General features: G+C 39.9%; 1 protein-coding gene across 1 annotated transcript in view; it reads left to right on the forward strand.

Annotated features, from left to right (window-relative positions):
- The window catches only part of LOC116710129 (PDZ domain-containing RING finger protein 4), a 61,577-nt gene extending 41,100 nt beyond the window's left edge, over window positions 1-20,477 (forward strand). Inside the window, exons 4-8 of the mRNA XM_032548976.1 lie at window positions 5,608-5,706; window positions 9,603-9,665; window positions 12,400-12,501; window positions 13,278-13,406; window positions 14,537-20,477. Coding sequence (XP_032404867.1) covers window positions 5,608-5,706; window positions 9,603-9,665; window positions 12,400-12,501; window positions 13,278-13,406; window positions 14,537-16,009 — 1,866 coding nt within the window. The 3' untranslated portion in view covers window positions 16,010-20,477. The remainder of the gene's footprint in view (window positions 1-5,607; window positions 5,707-9,602; window positions 9,666-12,399; window positions 12,502-13,277; window positions 13,407-14,536) is intronic.
- The last annotated feature ends 610 nt before the right edge of the window (window positions 20,478-21,087 follow it).

Here is a 21,087-nt window from a genome sequence, read left to right on the forward strand (position 1 = left end):
ATTATCTTCTGTGCTAGAATTATCACCAAACTTCAGTAAGCATCTAGCAGTATTTTTTTCATACAGTCTAAATGACAAAAACAGCTCAGAAGTTTGAGAATGTGACACAATTTTTCTCTGGCTGTAATTCATATAGGTATTCACAAATATGAATGGGCTTACCACTAAATGCTTGTGTTGTATCTCATGGAAATGTCAACTTACTGCAAAAGGTCAGGAAATCGTTACCTACTTGCTAAAACTATGTTAGCAGCAGGTTTTGCTTTGCTTGTGGTGTGTGAATAAAGATGTGTGTATTCTGACCTAAACACATTTGTATACTTACAAATAGCTTCATGATTTGCCTGTAACTTTGATCAGTCATTGGTAGTCATAACTGAATGTTGCAGGTATATTTGCTGCTGTTTATCGAACAAATCCAAGGTTTACATGACTTATGGTCTCTGACTCCTATTTTCCATCCATATCTTCCATATGACAGGAAGAGATCAACACACTGTCTCAGCTTACCGCTGCAGTCCAATACTCTTTATTCCCGAGTTACTGACGTGCGAGCAGACACAGCGCCATGCCGCCGACTGCTCTGATGTATGATGATTGCTCAGCTGTCCCTCCCTCTAAGCGTTTAATTTGAATTTGTTCAGAATGCTTCAAGCCTTCGAGCTTGAGCCGTCTCTTCAAATCCTAAACAGATTTGTGCACCCGCTTGGATCGCTGAGGCCCCAATGTCAAATCCAAAATATATAACATTAAAGCATCTGTTTATGCCTCATTGCTATTAAAAAAAAATCCATTTTACAATGTGCATGCTTAGCAGGCTTCACAGTTTCATGCATGATCTGGGGGGGGTTATAGCACCCTAATGCAGCCCCACTTGCTGTATGACAGCTAAAAATGCTGTGAGGGGGATGGAGGCGAAGCTGAAAAGCCTCTTTCTGAATGGAACGGATTTCTGCTGAAGGAGAGATGCAAGAAAAATTGCCTTTGCTGGGCGTAAATGCTGCTGGAGAGAGCACTTTGCCGACATATAAGAGAGAAAATATCTAAATCTGATTCACTTCTCTAATGGAATCGGAAGTTAATAGTGTTGAGATATTCCTGGGATTACTTTATGTAACAGTGTAACATACAATGCTCTCTGGGGATGCTGTGCACACATTCAGGAGAAGAGAATATGTCTGCTTGTGTTTGGACTGCAGAGACTGCACCGTGTATGCAAATGTCAGATGGATGAGTTGCATGGATGTTCTGTTTACGCACATTTACAGCTACCGCAGTCGATACTTTTCTTTTAAAAGTCTATCAAGTGGCTACAAATCATGCGAACGGTGTTGCACTCAGTAATGAGCCCATTTAGAAAACATCCCTGCATTAAGGCACTGTAAAAAGCAGCGTTAATGTGAGCCAGTTGGATGAAATACGAGGGCGACGTGAAACGAGAGCCAAGACGGCTGGTTGACTGAAGGGATTATCGCGCGCTAAAAAGCTGGAGTGCTCTTTTATAACACGTCAAGGGTGGATTATACAGTTTGGGGAAATTAAACATGGCTGCAGATGCTCGAATTCTTGTTGTGACAGACATGAGCTGAACATTGGTATAACTGACTTATTTTTCGTGAGGATTCGATTTCCGACCTCATTCGTTTCTTTGGTGAGCAGCTAAATTTGGCCAGAACACAACTCTATCATGTGCCTTTGCAACTACCTGTTTCACATTAGATGAAAGCCCTTCCACTGCGAAAACACAAAATCTAAACAACTATTTTTTTATTGGCCAGTTTCTAGCCAAAAAAACTACACTTTAAATAAGACAAAATTGACTTGCAAGTAATTTTTCAACGAGATATAAGAGCTTATTTGAAGCTAATAATTTCTTAATATTAATCTTAAAAGAAGAACTTGTCCCACTGGCAGATTTTTCACATGTAGTTTGGGAAAAATTTCTTGTTATAAGTGAAATGAAGCCTAGGCGCAAATTCAAACTGGAAGACTCTTTTATCCCCACCGGGACCCGTTAATTGAAGCGACCTGCCCACAATCGTCGACCTATCAACGCCGGACCAAGCCACGTCACGTCCAATCATCGACCAAGTCCCAGCTGATAAGGACCTTCATCCATGGTGTCCTTCGCTCTCCAGCCGAGCTCAACCCACCACCACCCCTTCTCCTCCATTCGCCCGGTCCTGAGGCCCGCACCCTTCTTCAACCTCCACCACCAGTGCCGGGCCCTGGGGGATGACGTTCCTAACAGCATCGGGGATGCTCATCTGAAGCCTATCGCTAACGCTGCGATAACCGTTATCCCCAGCCGGGGCCCGAGCGCCAAAGACTTTAAATTCTGTTTGTCAATAAACTCTTCTAATTGTCTTCTTATCTCCGTCTGAGTCTCTCCAGATTGAAATAATATGCCTGTGGAACTACTAGCGTGAATTGACTAGATCTTTGTTGAATTAGGTCAGTCAGTTTTAAAGGGGTGAATATTTATGCAGTCATTTATGAAATTATTAGATGTTAAATATTTTTGTTTGATGCTCATTATTTTGTAGAAATCATTTTTTAGTTTTTTCTGTTTTCAATGTATTTGTAATTGTTTTTTTCTTTGTCAAAAAAGCCAAATCTTGTTGATCGTGACTGTTTGGCAAAAGCAACAATAAGGGCAAAACATCCAAGGGGTTGAACACTTTTTAGAGACACTGTCGCTCTAATTTAATTTTCTTGTTGGATCTCCCAACAGGAGTATATAAACTCTTTGCTCTCCCTTCAGATTCGCGGAAGTTCGTCGGCCGCCTCTTATTGCTACAATTTCACAGCCTAACATCATACATTTCCAAGAAAGCTCCTCGATGCGTGTCGGCGCTGAACCATGTTAGTAACCGTCCCCTTGATTAGTTTTGGTGAGTTCAGAGGAAGCGAAGCACGCTGAGCTCGGAAACAGCCGTCCCCGTCTCTCTCTCTCTCTCTCTCTCTCTCTCTCTCTCTCTCTCTCTCTCTGCCAGTGGTAGCCATCAACGCATTTGGCAACTGCTTTTTCAATTACCAGTAATCAAAGGCGCGATTATCATGACAGCATCAGATGTGCTTTGATGGTGGCCAGCAATCTTCCTCTTAATCACACCATCACAGCCATTAATCTCCTGTCGGCCCTCGTCCCGCAATCTCCCGTCTGGGAGGCAGAAAGCTCGACTAGGAAACAGAGGAAGGAGGGGAGAAAAAAAATCAAAGAGGCAACAGATCGGAGGAGGTGTTTTTGATGGTTCAGGAGGCAGACACCTTTTACAGAAGCATCTGAGTGAGTGGGTGGTTTTCTTTTTTTTTCCACACAAAATGTCCTTAAAGTAAAAAATAAAAAAGAGCTCAGAAGCATCTGATGGAGAAGAATGGATCACATTGTTAAATACACACAGACTACGTGGGAATAGCAGCAGTCTTTTTCCCGCGATCCTCTCGCCACAGGTCTCCTACACCACATCCAGTCATTAAGTAGTCATAAGTAACTTTGGTCTTGTTTTGCAGACAGAAATCATGCAGCACCTGCTCGCACCTCCTAGTTGCCTTACAGCAAACAGGCACTTTGTGTGAGTTTATTTTTTAGAGACCTCTCTGAGAGATTGCAAGTGATTTCAGTATCTCCCTCTTATTTCCCTCAACTTCACACATCATGTTGATATGCACGATGTGCCAAGCACATACCTCCAGTTACATCCGCGACCGCCTTAGTGCTTCTGGAGCATTCATTAATAATCTCCCTACCAACCCCATCAATTTGAAACCTCTTTGATGAAATTAATGACATTTTTTTTAAGGCCTAATCTGCTCAGCCAGAATGCATCACATGTAGTTGTCCTTATCCATCTCTCATTCATTTGAAGTTCTGACCATGTCTATCAAAGTTGCCCTTTGATTAGAGACACTTCAGAAATTATGAAATGACAAACAACAGCCAGATGACATCTTTTGTTTCCAAATGTGCGATGCTTTTTGGAGCACACCTAAACCAAGGGTTTGTGTTTGCGCTCAGATTTAGTTTTGAGGTTAAGTATCTGCAGTGGAGTGTGCAGCTGCTGGAACCTAATTCCAAAAACACCTGAGAGATCTAGTTGGGCGCCTGTGTGAAAATATACAGGTGGATCTAAACTATTTAGAAATATAATCAAAAAGTTAAAAGTTTTGTTTCAGATTTACAAGGCATTGAGTGTGATGGGTGAGAGCGTTTTAAGAGCCATAACGGATACATAACAAGGATATTGGCCACAACTGCTGGGTTCCTTATGTTAAGATGCATTGATGAAGTAATTCATGGAAAGTACTATGCAAGTGCTGAATTTGATTTAATTTACATACTTTTTTTTGTGAGGCCATTTTTCTGTGGTGAAATCATTTTTATTTTTGGTTTTATGCAATGTTAAAATTTTCTGAGAAAGAATTTTTGGTATTGCATCAATGAAATAAATCACTGTTTGTCTAATCCACTTACACTAAAACTCATAAGTTACAACATTGCAAAGTTCATTTGTTGATTTAAATCAAATCAGTTCACTTAGTGAAACACATTCTATAGATTAATATTTATATATTCAAGCCATTAAGATGATGTTTTTTTGCCTACCCATACCAAAATTTTGAATATTACACCAGATCAATAAAACATATTTGTACAGAGGAGCTTATGAACATTATGTTTACTACCTGATTAAAGATTTCAAGAAGTACTTTTAATCTAACGAGCAACTCTTGGTACACACAGTCTAATTGATTGAACATGATTTTTTTTTTTTTTTATTGAGTTGCTGAAATTGTTATTCTATTTCCTGAGGTTGACCTATTAAGCACATTTATGTTGGACAGACATAAAAGCAGATACAAAAAATTATATTCCGGCCTAAAATGTTGTTTCTCAGAAGCCAACGGTGTTAAAGCACAAAAAAAGCAAAGTCCAAAACAGCGTTGGCCTTTTCCTCTTTCTGTCCTTCGTCTCATCCCTTCCCCCTTCGCATACCTAAAGCCACGCCATATCTACCACACATAACCAGCCAACCTGCACTTGTCACAGACAAAATGGATCTCTTTCTTTTTATACGAGACCCCTGTGATTCCTGCCAGAGTCCTCACAGCCACCTCATTTCTCTCTGCCCCGCTCCATCCTGCTCTCCACTCAACCACTTCGCTCCTGCTGCTGAGAGATGTTGTGTTTCTGCTCTAATGAAGACCTTGGGAGGGAAGGCCATTTCACACTTGATTCCCTCAAACACCCTTGATATGTTTCAGGGGTTAGGAATTGGGACAGGGGCTAGTGCTGTTTGGTGTTTGGCTTCATCTCCTGTTGTGGTCGAAGTGAAAGTGCAGAGTTGGACTAAAGTGGCTTAATGACGGAGAACCTTTTCGTGAGGAAGAAGGAAAGGATAAAGATTAACATCCGTAAATAGTCAAGTTTTATAACTTTCCCGAGGCAGGTAGTATAAAACTAAAGCTGTATGTTTGTGCTTTTGCTTGTCGCTATTATTGCTGTGCCTCAAGATTATTCTGAAGTTTTGTTTAAGGCTTCAACCACTCACCCCAGCAGTTTTCTTGTCATTTTAAAATACTGTATTCTTCTCTTTCCCTTTATAGGAAGTCGAACTTTGTCGTCTCAGCTGTCATGAAAAACTAGGCCTCACTCTGTGCTATCGAACGGATGAAGAGGAGGATGTGGCCATCTATGTCAGTGAGGTTAGTACGTGATTTACAGACATTTAAAGGCGATCATTAGTGCAAGTGTAAATGACATCTATTTAATAGCTCCATTTGAATTATTGTGAAATAGCTGAAAACATTGTGCATGAATTAAGTCAATAAATGTCAGAGACACAAGAAGGCTTTGGTAAATGTACCAGAAGAGCGAAACCCCAGCTGTTGGTTAACAAAACAATCGCCTGAGACTGCAAAACCAGAAAAACAAATCCGTGCCCTGCCTGGATTGATTATAAGAAAACCTACAACTCAATGCCACATACACGGATCCTGGAATGAATGAAACTGTTCAAGGTTAATAGCATTCTGAGAGCTTTTGTTGCAAACTCCATGAGACTGTGGAAATCATCCTCGATGCCAACTTCAAGCCAATTGTGCGACTCTCAATCAAACGTGACTTATACAAAAGAGCTGCTCTGTGCCCCTCTGCTGTTTGGCATAAACCTGATTGAATCCCCATCCTCCAAGTAATCAGCAAGACCAGCTATGGATACCAACTCAGAAATGGGGTCACCGTCACTCACCTCCACTACATGGACAACCTCAAGGTGATCTACAGCAGGGACATTGAAATTTTATTCGGATTGGACAAATGTAGCTGGATGTTGTCAAAGAGATGGAAGGTAATCCACACATAGGGAATTGCTCTCTAAGATGTTGAGGAGCGACATAAGTACCTTGGAATATCACAAGCAAAGAAGTCACAAGGAAAGCAGCAACAGCCGAATACCTGCAATGAGGAAGTCATGTTCTGAGGAGTCACCTCACAGCTCAGATACCATGCTGTGGCAATAAGTTGGCCAAAGGAGGAAAGTCAAACCACAGATATTAAAATACCAAACTCACCATCTATAGTGAGTCACCCAAAATCTACCTAATTCATTAAAGAAGGCAGAGGACCAGTGAGCATCAGACGCGCTATTCAAGATAAAACTTCCACGCACAAAGAATAAGTCAGGAAGATGGCCCAACAGTTGAAATACCTTGTGAATGTCACTGGCAATGAAAACTGGAAAAGAAGAAATTGGAGTAATCTTTACAGGTAGAAAAGCCCTCCATAGTACAGGTGTCAAACTCCAGTCCATGAAGGCCGGTGTCCTGAAACCTTGAAATGTACATCTGTGTCAGCACAGCAGAAGGACATAATTATTAGCGAGACTTTCTAAAACTTGACTGCACAAGGAGATAATTGAGTCCTTTGATTGAAGGGTGTTGTATTTGGTAAGCACCCAAAAGGCTGCAGGACACCGGCCCTCAAAAACTGGAGTTTGGGCGTTTTTGATGCCTGGCTCTGAAGGAAGTACCACAGAGAAATAGCTGAAGTGGCTGAAATGACCTGCACATGTCTGAAAGACAGCACGGAAACACTAATCCTAGCAGCACAGGTGCAGACCTTGAGAACCTTAGCATTGTGGTATCAAGATATCTGGTGCAGGCTGTGTAAAGAGATTCCAGATACAATTTAGCATCTCACAGGACGTTAGATACCGTCAGGAAAGCAATGCATATGGAATATGAACTGGGGACCTCTGAGTCAAAGTGGGAATCGCCTCCCAAGGTGGTAGAAAATGATAGAGCTAAGCAACCGAATCCATCCATCCATTGTAATTCCTGCAGAGATGTGAAGGATTGGTGCCTATCTTCAGGGGTAAACAGGTGAGAAGTGAGGGTATACTACAGACACGTTGTCTTCCCCAAAGTAGGTTTTCGTCACATAAAAACATGGTAGACACATAAACCCTCTGACTCCCTTTTGCTGGTTTTCTCCCAAATGCTAAAGTTTTGATTGCTAGCTGTTTGAAAAATGAAACTTTTAAACCTCTCAGGGCAACAGCTCTATGCATATTCCGGGAATATCTCATTTCTTTGAAGTTTCTCATTTACATATTAAACTCGGTCGTAGAAACCAACAATCATCTATCCACATCAGAGGACCCCGGTGCAATGTTGTGCTTCTCAGCCTGAATCAGATGTGACATTTCATATTCATCCACCAATTTATGATTTACTTTAGTATTCATGTGAGCAAAGCGGGTCTCTTTATTGCTTGCGGTTCTTCAAAATTGAACTCTCATCAGACAGAAATTACATTACCCAAACAGATGATCTAACTTGCGTGATTCTGCTGTCAGCTGCCAAGATGAGATGACCACCAAGCAAAGAAAGGCATAAAAACACAACATAAAAAAATCAACCAAGGGTGTTTTTTGTAGTGGAGTATGTTATTCGGCTAACCTCAGAGAAGCCGAGAACAAGACAGCTCTGACGCACAAAAAAAAAATGGCTTGTTTTCTGCTTTTGTACAACTTTTTTTTTTCAGATACTGTTCACAATTGTCCTCAACTTTCTCCCCGGCTTCATTTGAAGATTTGTACAACCATGCAAGGTGTTGGCTTTGAGAGCTGAGCTGAATATAAATCTCAACCCGCTTTGGTTTTTGAAAGCGATATATGTGTTTATTTTGTTAAAAAAAAACAAAAAGTAAGATGAGGACAGTGCTGCATTCAGATGAGCTGACTGAATGTGTACAGGATGGTGGAGAATATTACACAGTCTCATCTTTTATAAGTAAAAGGAGTGATAAAAGGTTTTTCCTTAATAACAGAACTTACAACTTTGTTTTTTTTATTGATCAATTACTAAGTAATAGCATCAATTATTTTATTGTATTTCTTTTTTCCAAAGGTGGTAACTCTTTGGAATAAAAGCCTCTTAACTCCTGTCTTCTAGTTACAGTGCCTTGCTTAAATATTCATAACCCTTGCACATTTCTTTTTTTATATGCCAACCAGAAAATGTATTGAATATACTTTTCATTAAGCCCATATTTCTGCACTAAATCTTGTTTATCGATCTAATGTGATATTCTTATTTCAAAAGTTTTGTTTTCATCAACTGTAATCAGGAAATCGCCATATTTAACAGAAACAAAGGCTTGGAAACAACAGTCTCATCTATATACTGTGTTTCACTTAGTGAATTAAGTTCACTAAGTTAAAGGTTAATAAATTAACCCTTCAATTATTGACGCATGATGCTGCCACCAGCAGAATCATGTGTCAGTACTTAGCTGACAGCTGTGCTCATGATGCTGTTTGTTCACTAATGTTCTGTAACAACCCTAAGGGGTCTTGACAGAACAGCTGAATTTAAACTGGGATTAAAATGTTGATGCTACTAGTTGGTCTTATCAATAGCGCCAAATTTCCTCTACTAGCTACCGACATCCGCTAATAACAAATGCATGCCAGACCTTTTCAGATTTTTAGATATTTTCTTTCCCCAAAACATCCAATAATATCTGAAGAAGCCAAAGTCTTATGAAAACCGTTGCAAGGCACCGTACCTCCTTTCGGTTCCAGTCTTTCAGTGATTCCTTTCTCAGAACGTTGCTTCTGGTTTAATGAGTGTTTCTCCGTGTGGGAGGGAACTATCATGAAGATGGAGTATCTTGCTTCCACAGCCGCCTCAGAGTTGCAGTCTGATTGGAGGAAGTGAAACAAATTGCCTCAAATAGCTGTTTATAGGGCGAGAGAAGAGTTTCCTGTCCCCTTGTTGGCAACCGTTATTTCCGAGAAGAGCAAGCGCATTTTGTGCTGCAGTGAGCCTAAACACCAGAGACGCCCTTTGAAGATGCTTCTAGGGAGAGAGAGAGAAAAAAAGAGCGAAACAGTCACTACAACTCCAGTGGTAAATATTGTGTGTTTTCAAAAGATTTTAAAAAAAAATCAGAAATCTGATCCAAGACCAGTGGTTAGGTCTGACGCCTCCCCTAAACGTTATGAAACAAATCTACAAACTAGAATATTACAAAAATTATCCTCCCTGTTTCTCCCGAGCATTCTGTCTAAAGTCATTTTTTGTTTGATGTGCAGGTCAGTCCAAACGGCATTGCCGCCAGAGACGGACGGATCCGAGAAGGGGACCGAATCTTACAGGTGCAGCATTCGGTTCCGTCACCAGCCTCCTCCACACCAGTCCATCTTCGGCTTAACAAAAAGATTCTTGTGTTGTCTTGTTTTACTGAACCATTGTCTTCCCTCAAGAGAGCACATTTATTTTTTATGGCAGCACATTATAGTGGGAACTTGCCCCCGCTGTGACTGTTAAGGGGGAAGAAATGCCCCCCTGGCTGTTTTAGTTACCGACTCAGCAGCAACAGGGGCATTTTTTTTTTTTAAGGGTTCTGCTTCAGGACGGCGCTGTGTTGCAGCTCGTTGCCTCCTGTGTGATGGCTCAGAGGCTGTGACTGCCATTAGCCTCTAACTTCATCTTCAGTGCTGAGAGCAGAGAGCATCACCAGCAGCATTTGTCAGGCCTTATGGTGAAATGCTGCTCTCTGCGACAATTACAGTAGGAAGGGACTGGCTGCATCCTGTTTCATTGTTAGGGGTTCATTAAGGATTTTAGTTTTACTTTTCTCACTTCTGTCATAAGAGGAACTCAAAAACAATTAGAACCTTTTTGGTGCTCTGATAATTGCATGTTTGTGTTTTGAACAGATACGGTTACATTGTGCTTTAATTACTGTTTTTCATCTCGCATCCGACTACTCAAATATTCGTCTGCCTTAATTAAGGTTCTCTGACTGCCCACATAACTTGCTAAACACAACATTTAGTTTATGGCAGCACTTTAAATCTATTCAGGCTTTGTGCTCTGCCGCGTCTTCAGGGTGACTTGTGGTTCAGTTCTGTTGATGCATTCAGTGTTGTCACGAAATGACTTCGCTTTCAACCTCTGTGTGTTCAGTGGAAATAATTTGAAAGGGGGGGGGGAAACACACCTCTATTTCCCACTACGATGCAAACTCTCTTTAAAATTGCTTAAATAATTCAGGCTACACACGATTAATCAGTAGCAAAATATACAAGCCATATATTCTGGTGGAATGTAAAGTTTTAAAGCAGTGGTGAAGTAGCAGTAAGGACTGATCTGAATAATTGATGAACAGGAACTTGCCAACATAAAGTCAAATTCAAACACACAATTAAGATGAATTCATTTGAATCCTTTTATCAGATCAGGTGTAAAGAATTATGAAAACAACACACAACACTATATACAGCTCTTGAAAAAATTAAGAGCCCACTGCACTGAACCCCATTGAAAACCTCCTGGTTATTCCACCAAATATTGATTTCTGAGCTTCCTGAGTTAAAACATTAGCATTGTTGTTTCTAAATGAATATGAACTTGTTTTCTTTGCATTATTTTAGATCTAAAAGCACTCCATGTTTTCCTTATTTTGACCATTTCTCATTTTCTGTGAATAAATACAAACTTTTTGTTTGGAATGTCAGAGACGTCAGTAGTTCATAGAATAAAAGAACAATGTCCAGTTTACTCAATCATGGACCTATGAAGAGTAAAATCAGAGAACTGATAATCTTGCAGTGGTCTCTTATTTTTTTTCCAGAGGTGTATATTAGTACTGTGATTTTATTCCACTTCAGGGGACAATTCGGATTTTTGGAAGAAACATTATGTGATATTATCAGCAATTTGTTTTTAAGGGTATCTCAAAAGTGACTGGTACATTCATTGTTTTCAACAGACCCAAGTCTCTTTCTGGTTGACAATGCTTTCATCCAGAACCATTTGGTAAAATAATAGGCAATTTTAGCATCCTTACAATTTCCTTGACAATACATTGATCATTAAACTTAATGAAACTAGAACTGGAAGCAATTCTTCAAATATTTTACACATATTGTTTCATACTATGTACAACTCTGCTCCACACAACACCTGTGCAAGGGTAGATCACATGACACTGGCTGTAGCAGCAAATAAGGTCTCTCTTTAAACCTGATTATCATTGTAAAGTGTGTAAAATAAGTTTGATAAAGAATACACATATGGCTGGATTAACACAAAAATAGACCTTCATTAAAAAATATTGACAACACAAACTACAAAACAGTTTACAGTCTGTTTCAACTTGCATAAAATCTCACAGCAGCACATCGATAACAGGTATCAGGAGTTGAACTTAAGCTTGGACTCTGATGGCTATTATTCAAAATGACTCGATCAATGGCATCCCTAACATGGGTAGTAGTAGTTTCACGTAGGGAACTGCTCAACTAAATACTTGTATTTAGTTCACCAGCAGTGAAAAATGATATATATTATTTTATGCAAATGCACCTCAGTGTTTTGAAAAACCTTGATGACAAATGGACAGAGAACCAAATTGCACAAAGCATGCGAGAGCTGAATGCATAACCATTACTGAGGCAATTGCCCAGTTGAATCTAGTAAGAGTTGTGCGGCTGATTTTAGCCAGGATGAGGCATGTGCACATGTTTGTGAACGGACCAGTACTCCTGCCCCATTATCCGCTGCTGACAGGACCATTATTCTCAGGGCAAGAAAAAAAAAAAATGGAATCCACATGTCAGTGGTCGGCTAATTGTACGGCTGGATTTGTGTACGCTGCGGAAACTCTGGTGAACGCCACAACTCTGCCATCTAATTCATGATAACAGCTTGCTTCCTGGTTTGTATTTTCGAGAAACAGCCAGCATTTACTCTCTCCTCAAGAAGATGCCGTCCTTTTTGGGCAGTTTATTTTTATTGGTTTATGTGTTTGTGGATGTGCATTCTTGCTTGTCTGTTAACCTTGCTCTTGTGGTAATCTTTTTTTTTTTGTTCTTCCATCTGCAGATAAACGGCAATGATGTGCAAGACAGAGAAGAAGCAATGGCTGCTCTCTCCAGTGATGACTTCAAGAACATCGTACTACTGGTCGCCCGACCTGAGATGCAGGTTAGAATCACTACACTTTTATACCCAAGTGACAGCTGACTTAAAGGCAAATGTTTTATGAAATACAACTAGGAGGGTTTTCCATTAGCATTATTTGCTCAGAGCAAGCTTTACCGTTCCCGGATGGCCAACCAGCCCCCCCTTCCCACCAAGCACACAACTTCTCCTGGTGGAAGCCACCGCTGGGACACCTCATCATGTTTTATTTTTATGTAGCGCCACTGTAATTGACTTCCAATGGTAAGCCATAAAAGCTAATGGCATGCTAATGTGGAGTGAGTTCAGGCCCAAGGCCAGGGACGAGTAAGTAGAAGGACTCTGCCGCAGTGCAGATGAGCAGGAAAAGCACTAGTAGGCTCTTTGTAATTAAGTGGCTCCTCCAGTAGTAAATGTAATCAGATATGGATACCGTTCAGCTCAGATCAAACAACCTGATGGATGATGCAAAGGTAAAAGGTCAAAAACGGTGGTTTTATGCCCGTCAGACTGGATTGGTGCAGTTGAAACATCAGCAGTTTTTTTGTTAGAAACAGAAGCTAAATATCAAACACAGCTGCGGTTTCCGATTTTAAACCCAAGCAGGGGCATTTTTCAGGAAATCCCATTTGTGCACCCATTTGGAAAATCCAGCTATTTGTTTTAAGGCACCGTATTGTCACAGGCTTTGGGCCGTGAAAAATCATGCTTTTCCCCTTTTTTTTTTCTCTCTGATCCCCATCACCCACCCCCCACCGATGTTTCTCCACTATGTGCTTTCCTTATGCTGTCACCCCCAGCTGGAAGAGGCTTGGCTGGATGATGAGCATAGCGAGTTCCTGGAGCAGCTGAAGATGGAAATGTTGGAGGAGCAGCGGAGAGAGGAGATGGAATTAGCTGCCTTACAAGAAGAACAGGAAAAGCAGCAGGTCAGAGGCAATACATGTGTTGGTCCAACAATTTTTTCAAAATTTCCTGAAATTAATTTGATACACAAGGGGCTTTATTTGGTTCAATGGAATAAACCACCTCATGAAGAAGACATTGATACATAGTTAGTTTAAAATGACAATGAATTCTACCTTGACTTTTTTTCTTTTGCAAGGATGGGTGAAAACAGGCTTTGTCCCTTGAATGGAGAAAAAAAAGCTAATTTAAATGAATATTTATGAAGTGGGACTACTGAACCATTTAAATTCCAAACATTAATAATCATAATCTAAAATTCTCTTTTTGTGGGACGAGAGCATTCGTTGAAAATCCATACAAATGAAACTTCAAAGACGTGGCAGAAAGAAGACGATCCCCAAAGCATGAGCTGTAAAAACATGAGCTCTCTTTCACACACACACACACACCCACTCACGCACACACACACACCCCCACACACACACACACACAAACCCTGTGTCTGTTGGGAAGGTGTAGAATAAGTTTAGACTGACTACAAGAGTAAAGAAAGCGATGCAAGTTTATACTGCCCGATTATCTCCCTCCTTTAATAAATCTTTGAAAACAAACATCCTGCATGTTTTAAAATTTAAATACTTTTCATATATAAAACAGTAAAAAAAGAGATATTTGTCATTGTCTTAGTAGATTCATTTTTTTAATACATATACATAAACTGATGCTAGCTAGAAGAAAACTGGAATAAAGGAAAGAATGGTAAAATCATTCATAATTTATATGGAATATATTAAACAGAGTCTTCCATCAGCAGATTAACTGGTGGCTTCTGATCTCACCAGAACATATTAAGATATCTCATTTCAGATGGACTGAACCAGTGCATATGAACTATGGGTTCATTTTTGAGCTAAGAAAAAGTCCATATTACATGAGAGAAACCCAGATTTGATCCACAAAATGGTGTGCATGAACAATAATGCAGCTTTTCAGGTCAAGCTAACTAATTCATGTTTCTATGACCTGAAAGTCATCATTTTTATTTACAGGTAAGTTTGCAGCTAACATAATCAGAGACGGTGCAAAAGTAACCGATATCTAGACCTAAGATTGTATTTACTAAAGGTATTTTTTCTTTATCCTCTTTCAGAGATCCGAAGATGACAAGCCTTCCTGTTCAACATTTTCTTACTCAAGAGACAGCCTGCAAAGTCTGAAAGAGAGAAAGGAAAACTCAGACCACAACGTCTTAGCCCAAATCCAGAGACGCCTGTCCCGGTGCCTACGGGACAGTCAGGACTCCCATTGTACCAGTGGTAGCAAGCGACTGGAGGACAAAGACGATGAGGACAATGATGAGTCAGAGGGAGATCGTTTCCAGCAACTTTTGGAGCTAAAATGTCAGATACGCAACAGCGGCGAGTACGACCTTTTCTACAGCCGCCGCAGTACTATTGAGTGCAGCATGGCGGAACAGAGCGATGTGCAACATGAGCTGCGTATGCTAAATGAGGAGCTACGCAGTATTGAACTTGAGTGTCAGAACATTATGCAGGCCCATAAGCTGCGCAAGAGTCAGCAATCTCCCTTAATGGGACGTTCTGCACCCTCCATCAAAAGTCAAAACCCCAAACATGGAGAGTCTGTTAAGGGAAAGCTGGGGGACATTAATGAGAGGATGGAAAAGTCTGACAAGGACAGCTCCAGTGCCTACAACACTGCCGAGAGTTCTCGGAGCACGCCCTTGGCGATGGACCGCTCCCCAGAGCACTCTCTCCAGAGAATGGTCAGTCTCACCAACCAGAGGAACCTCTATGGCGGCTTTGCTACTGGTCACTCACCGAGCCCAAGCCCCTTACCAACCTGCAGAACCCCCGTTCTGGGCAAAAGCAGCAGCCCCGACCACAGTAACCCTTCAGAGTCAGATCAGACACCTCAGGCTGAGGAGGAGGGTAAAAGAAAGTTAAAACAATGCACTTCCCGGATTCCTTACTTCTCTCCTTCCCACACTTCCCAGCAGAGGCAGGCCAACATTCCAGCTCATGCCCGTCACTACCAGAGCTACATGCAGCTGATCCAGCAGCGTTCAGCTGTTGAGTACGCTCAGAGCCAGCTCAGCCTGCTTAGTGTCTGCAAAGAGCCTCAGAGACCCATTAATGAACCCAAGATGGAGTGGAAAGTCAAGATCCGCAGCGATGGCACCCGCTACATCACCAAGAGGCCTGTGAGAGACAAGATCCTGAGGGAGCGGGCCTTGAAGATTAAAGAGGAACGCAGTGGGGGGATGACAACGGATGACGATGCAATGAGTGAGATGAAGATGGGGAGGTACTGGAGTAAAGAGGAAAGGAAACAGCACCTGGTCAGGGCAAAAGAACAGAGGAGAAGACGAGAATTCATGCAGCGTAGTCGGCTGGAAAGCTTGAAGGAGAACCCTCAGAGCAGCAGCGAAGGTCGAAAGGAAGTCAGTATTATAGAGCTAAGCCACAAGAAGATGCTGAAGAAACGCAATAAGAAGATTTTGGACAATTGGATGACCATCCAGGAGCTGATGACACACGGCACTAAGGCCCCCGAGGGAGCAAAGGTGCATAATGCCTTCCTCTCAGTCACTACTGTATAGGACAGAGACAGCCTACATTCTACCCCATGTGGTAAAACATACTTGCCTCGTTCAATGCGGCATTTTTAAGTGGTAGGTCGGAGGAACACTTTTCACTCTTTGTATCCCAAAAAGCATTTTTAAAGAGTTTATTTGTGGCGTCATGACATTTTTGTGATGTTTTTTCAAAACAGTTTCTCACATAATCTGGGAAACATGGCATTTTCTAAGAAACTCTGACAATTATTTTAATACTTCACTCTGAACATGTCTATCTTTTCAATTCTATTTTCATATTTATGTTGAACTTTATATCTCACGGTGGTTGTTTGACAGTAGGTAATTTTTCCTTTACCTATGTTTTCAATGCTGTCTTGTAGTCTACAGATTTTATATGCCTAAATTCTGGAGCTGAAGCCGATCAGATTCCTCTGTGCTGCTGGCAGGTTTCTGAAAAGATGTTCCTCACCAAGTATAAAAAAGTGCAGTTGGTCAAAGGTTTAACTGAGCTACATTAACAGTTTGATTACTAAAGTGCTTTTAAATTATGGTAATGGCTGGAAGTGAGCAAGTAACAATCACTTAATTAAAGAGATTCTTAAAAATGGTCTTCTGATGCTGTTTCACGGTAAATGTTAGTATTTTTTCAATTTTGCCTATTAAATTCCAACTAAAATTTATGTTGTAAATTGTAATTATTAATATATGTATAGCTACAGATGTTTTTCATATGCACAGTGCTCTCCACAATTATCAGCACCCCTAGTAAAGCTATACTGAACAATGGATGTTTATAATAAATTTGGGTCTAAAGGTTTAAATGACCTTAAGCTAACAGTCTTTACCGTAGTTCTGCAACTGTGACTTGTTTTAAAAATGTTTTACTTTGATGACATCCTAAGATAATGAAGTTTTGTTTGTCTCAATTTAAGCTTTAAACTTCTTAAATTGTTGTTCTAAAGCTACTGTAGTTAAGCTAAGACTAGAAGCCATTTTTTATTTCCTGGTTTCTATAAATCCACACACACCCTGCCTTTCTTGAATGGACATGCTCTCCTATCCTCCCTGTTTTGAGGAGTGGTTAATGGAAACTGACCACATGTTATGGATAGACGTTTTGGAAGCTCTTATGAATTAACAAACACCAAAGTTTAAATTAAAAGAATGAGTCAGTGGTGTTTATTTTACAGGAGTTCAGATGGTGCCAATAATTTCTCAACATAGGGTAGGCTTTTGCTACTGAATGAATATACTGAAATCTAATATTGGGGTTTTGTGTGTGTGGCGGCGTGTGTTTGTGTGTACCAGGTTTTCATATCCTTATGGGAACCTATTTCTGTCCACAATGTGGGGTTATTGGGACCATTGCTCCTTGTGGGGACATTTTCTTGGTCCCCATGAGGGAAATTGTTGTTTTTGGGTTAGTGGTCAGGTCTGTGTTGGTTAGGTTTACGGTAAAGGTTAAGGTAAGGGTTAGGTATGTGATCGTTAGGTGGTTAGGCTGTAGAAATGTATGAAAGTCAATGTGAAGTCCCCACAAGTGATGAAAACACGACTGTGTGTGTATAATTATTTTTCTGCAACCTTAATAAATTCAGGTTAAAGATTTTGGTAAGTCTTTACATGGGGTGCCAGTAACTGTGAGAAGCAACAAATCTTTTCAAACAAACTAGATTTGCACTCAGCTTTAAACTGACAAAATTTCAGTTTAATCAACCATCATTTTTCCAATGTTAGGAATGCTCTTTGATCATTTGAGATCCAATGTTTACAAAAAGAATGTTATTTCTTATTTTACAGACAAACTATTTTGATGTCCAATCTGTACCCCCTTTATCAGAAGGCCATTTCATCCCAAAGGACGACGTACAAAAATATTAGGCAGACTCTTCCACTTATTCAGAAATTCTTATTCAGACATTCTTGTCGTTAAACTATTGGAGAAAACCAAAGCAGCCTGAGAAAAATCCAGCTAAGCACTTCTATGCTTTTGACTTAGCTTTTTAGGTTTGCAGTAGGTGCAATAGTTTAAAAAAAAGAACACACAAATATGTTCTAAAATTTGACTTCTTATTTTCCTTTTCAAAGTTTTTACGAAATAATAGGAATAAAAATCAATCAAAAGGCTTCAAAGCCGCTATTTCTAGTCTCATACTAATTCAGCTCATTTAAATTCCTCAGAGCGCTAGTTTACATACCTCAACTGAGAAAGTGCATCAGAAAGCACTGAGGTGATTGAAACTCTATTTCACAAAAGCATGCAGCAGTTACCAAGAGATGAAACACTCTTCATCATGCATATTACATATCAATCTGTAGGGATTGTTTAGTCTCTGGATCCATCTTTTTTTGTTGTTTACTTTGCCAAACAGATGGGTTCTTGCAAAAATATCAGGAAAAAAAAACATCAGCTTTGATCAGGAAAGCACATCAAACAGCACCTGAGCAGAACAGCAGAGGAGTTTTCAAAACGGCATTAAGTCGTTCTTCGGACTAGACTCTGTTTTCAGTGTGGTTTCTTGTTTATCTTTTAGAAGCTCATTAAAATTCTGAAACTGTGATCAACTAGTCATTAAAGTACATTTGTTATTTTTTTATGTTTAAAATTTCAAAATGAAACTGAAATTTTTACCTTTAAAAATCTGTTTTTAAGCGGTCATATTTTGGTTTATTTTGTTTTATATATATATATAAACATATTCAAGAACAGATGAACATGACTGTTCCTTTTACATGCTGGGATTTTTTATACATCAATTTAAATCTCTTTTACTCATAGCCTTAAAAACTCTAACCTCAATGATGCATTGGTTGGTTGATCTTATTTTCCATGCAAACAAGAATCATTTGTTCATCTCTGTATCTGAGAGTTTTTTTCCCTGCCTTATTTACAATATATCATGTACATTTGGAGTATTTGGTTACTGGATATGTTGAAAGACTTTCTAACGGTGTTTCTGAATTATGTTTGCAGTTTGGTTTAAGGGGCACATATCATTTTTTTTCCAACTTTAAATTTTCAAACATACTCAGGTTTATAGCTCATGAAATATGTACAGTAAATGGTTTCTATGTCCAAACTGGAGAAAGAAAATAGAAGAATAGTGAAAGAGAGACACCAAACAGAAGGCTGCCAGGAACGTAGCCAAAATTTGCTTAAGAGTGATGATGTTATGTCTGGAACACTGAATTGGGCATTAATGCATTACACGATGATCCCCAAAGAAAATAAAAGCAGTGGTAGAATAAGTTAGGAAGAGATGGTCGGAAGGAATTTTGCCTTAGCATTGGTACTTTGGAGACTTCACCAACTGGCACCCTACCAAAGGATTTAAAAGGTTTATTTGCCAAATCTCATCTGCCTGTACTTGGCCACAGTGGTGAATTACCCCTTTTAACAAAAACTAAAAAAAAAGATTTTGGCAGTCTAACAATCCTGACAAACAATGAAATGTCTGGTCTGGTTTTGACCAGCATTGTGATCGGTACGAGCATCAGCACTGTGACCATGCAGTGGACGTCAGAAACATGGTGTCAGTGGATGAAATAGATAATGTCTTGCTATTCTATAAATCATCTGACATCCATTTCAAAGACATTTGACATCACTTTTAAGACATCACCTAAATGCTGCAAGTAAATTTTTTCACGCCAGCACATCCCTAAAAATTAAATCAGGCTAACTCGTAAGATGGATGGGAAAGAAAGTAAAATACTGATTCATATTCAGTATGTCGTTGCTAAAGTGGGCTTCTTGAGGAGAAGATCCTCCCCTACCGTCCACTTTTCTTTTGAAGAAAATTAAGTGTGCTTATTCCTTTTTATTTGTCAGATTTCATCAGTTTCTCTTTAAAACAGTCTTGCTCTGTTATTCCAGACGATGCATGGTCATCCATATTTGGAAGTGCCTTTCCATTTTACAGACGAATTCTAGCAAAGGCTCTTTTTGCCTCAAGAAAACTGTGTCTTTGAATAATAACTGTTTGGAAAAACAATGGAAAGGCTGATTGGGAGTTGTATTTGTTCCACACTTTAAAGATGTTTAGCTTTTCTGGCTGTAAAATGTTATGATATTTGCCCTTTAAACTGGTGTTTGGGTGATTGCCGCTGAGCAGGACTCAGAACACTTTAGAACCGTGGAAGAGACTTTTTTTTTTTTTTTTTTTTTACCGAACGTCTTTATAGTTCAGTATTAAGTGCAGTGCTCATTGACATGCCTCATTTTGAACTGACGTATTGTAAATTTTAAATTTAAAACTGTACGTTTTGGATTAGTGTCTGATGGAGTAACGCATACGTGACACATTTGTAGCAAGGTGAAATGTGCGATGATGGTGATCTTTGCAAAAGAAATGACAATAAATTATTGTTTTTTGGTATGACATTGCACTAAAATGTATGCTTTTGTTTATTTAGGCACAAGTAAAGGATTAAAAGTGCATCGCTTGCTTTTCAGTTAATGTGCAAGTTGTCGAGCTGCTGCTGCTGCTGCTGCAGCAAAAAAGAAACAATGCAGTTATAAAACAAAGAACTTGGCAAGAACATCACTGTTGCAAAAGAAGTTATTTTTATTTCACATATTTTCTTGGCTCTTGACTCCTGTGAAATGTTTGCCGTTAAGTGGGTGAAAGTGAGCAACCGCAGCTTTCTATTCTCATCGACGTCTGTGACAAGACCGGAGGAGGGGGAATACAGAAGAGAGAGGTGGGATTTTCGCTCGGAAAACAGTGTCGCTGCACCTGAGGTAAACGGTGCAAAGAACAGTGGGCAAGCCTCGGAGGAGTTGAAGACCAGTGCGGATAAATGGAACACAGTTCCCTTTTTATTGCTGAAAACACATTCACCTCAGATATCTCCTGAAGAGTGTCTCACTCAGAATATGTTAAGTTATTAAACAGAAGGAGATTTCAATTAAAATGTCCTTCCACTTGGATGGCTTTGTATTCATTAAATTACACCAGCCACTTAATCATCAGTATGGCCTTATGTGCAGGGAGGAGAGCTATTGGGACTCAGGTCTCTGTATTATCTTTAGTCGTCAGGGTGCTAAACTGAAATTGAACTGACATGAATACCACATAGCCCGGAGATTGTTTTGC

The sequence above is a fragment of the Xiphophorus hellerii genome, chromosome 2 (assembly GCF_003331165.1).
Source record: "Xiphophorus hellerii strain 12219 chromosome 2, Xiphophorus_hellerii-4.1, whole genome shotgun sequence".
Lineage (NCBI taxonomy): Eukaryota > Metazoa > Chordata > Actinopteri > Cyprinodontiformes > Poeciliidae > Xiphophorus > Xiphophorus hellerii.